At 67.1% G+C, this 1,461-nt stretch overlaps 1 protein-coding gene across 1 annotated transcript in view; it reads left to right on the top strand.

Annotated features, from left to right (window-relative positions):
• armc5 (armadillo repeat containing 5) overlaps window positions 1-1,402 on the top strand; it is a gene marked incomplete at its 5' end in the record, with an annotated part of 3,871 nt that extends 2,469 nt beyond the window's left edge. Inside the window, 2 exons of the mRNA XM_048621178.1 lie at window positions 2-125; window positions 339-1,402. Of these exons, the coding sequence (XP_048477135.1) occupies window positions 2-125; window positions 339-1,086 (872 nt within the window). The remainder of the gene's footprint in view (window position 1; window positions 126-338) is intronic.
• Between the last annotated feature and the right edge of the window lie 59 nt (window positions 1,403-1,461).

Below are 1,461 nucleotides of genomic sequence, written 5' to 3'. Positions count from 1 at the left end.
CTGTTGAGGAATCTGAGTGTTCAGGCTGAGTCTCCGTTTGGAGCCGGAGCCGTGACCCACTTACTCCTGTCTGGCTCTCGGAGCGACCGGGAACGCTGTGGGATCGCTCTGCCGCTGCTCTGCCGGTGAGTCAGCCCCCTACCATCGGCATAGAGGGACTCTAGCTGTGGGTGGGAAACTCACTCAGAGATCAGGGACAGCACGGGGTTAGGTACAGAGTAAAGTTCCCTCTACCCTGTTCCCCGCCATCAAACACTCCCAGGGACAGGGACAGAGTAAAGCTGACTTTCTTTTCTGTGTCTTCTCTCTTCCCCCTCCTCCCGCCCTCTTTTTTGCAGGAATGAGACGCTCCGGCGCAAGCTGCTGCTCGACCATGGCGGGCTTCACCTGTTGCTGGAGACATTGCTGGGCAGCGAGGACCCCGTGACGACGTTCGGGGCGGCGGACGGGCTGGCGTGGATCCTGGGGTCGGGCTCCCCAGACGCGGAGCCTCCCCCCCTGCCCAGTCCTCGGGCCGCCCCCTGCTGCCCGTACGGGGAGCTGTCAGCGAGCGCGACCGACCTGAGGCTGTTGCTCGACGGAGGCGAGCGGCTGGCAGCGAGACGCTCCGCCCTGTGCCGGGGGTCCGAGGTGTTTGCTGCCATGTTGGGGGAGGGGGGCCCTCCCCGCTACCTGGAGTGGAGCCAGAGGGAGGTGAAGATCCAGGGCCTGGCGCAGGATGTCGGCGAGGTCCTGGTGCACCACCTCCACGGCTGCCAGGCCGAGGGGGGCTGCCCCGTCCTGGCCCCTCTCCTCCCCCTTCTCCTCCCCCCGGAGGGTGACGGTCCTGAGCTCGAAACCTCGCTGCTGGGCCGCTCGCTGGCGGCATCCGCTCAGTTCCTGCTGTCAGATCTACGCTGCCATCTGCAGGAACTAGCGGCTCGCTCGCTCCGGGCCCTCCTGGCCCACCAGCTCCCGGCCGCCTGCCTCTTCGCCGAGAGGCACTCCCTCCCCGGCCTGCAGAGCGCATGCCTGCGCCAGCTCCTCCTGCGCCAGCCCCCCCCTCTCGCCCCCGGCCTCCGCGCTCCACTGGAGGCACCTGGCTGAGCAAACGGCCGACCTGCCCGCGCTCCTCTCTGCCCTGCGGGCCCTGGTCTCCCAGCACGTGTGAGGCCTCCCCCAGGTGAGCAGCCGTCTCCCCGATGTCTGCCTCCAATCCCCCTCGCTGCCCCAGGAGCTCGAGACAGAGAGACGGTGGGGAGAGAGAGAGAGAGAGGCACTTGTTGGGAGGTGGGGGCGACGAGGGGCACTGGGTGATGGAGAGAGACACTAGGGAGAGAGTGATAAACAGTGTGGTGGACAGAGTGAGGGGTGGGGAGAGAGAGAGAGAGACACGTAAGGGGGTGAAGAGAGAAGGAGAGAGACTGGGGGGGGGAAGGGGGAGAGGGAGGGGGGGGGGTGGGGGGGGGGAACGTAAGGGGG

This window comes from Rhincodon typus, unplaced genomic scaffold (genome assembly GCF_021869965.1).
Source record: "Rhincodon typus isolate 14 unplaced genomic scaffold, sRhiTyp1.1 hic_rhity00000083, whole genome shotgun sequence".
Classification (NCBI taxonomy): domain Eukaryota; kingdom Metazoa; phylum Chordata; class Chondrichthyes; order Orectolobiformes; family Rhincodontidae; genus Rhincodon; species Rhincodon typus.
This window is presented reverse-complemented; position numbering and strand designations above follow the sequence as displayed.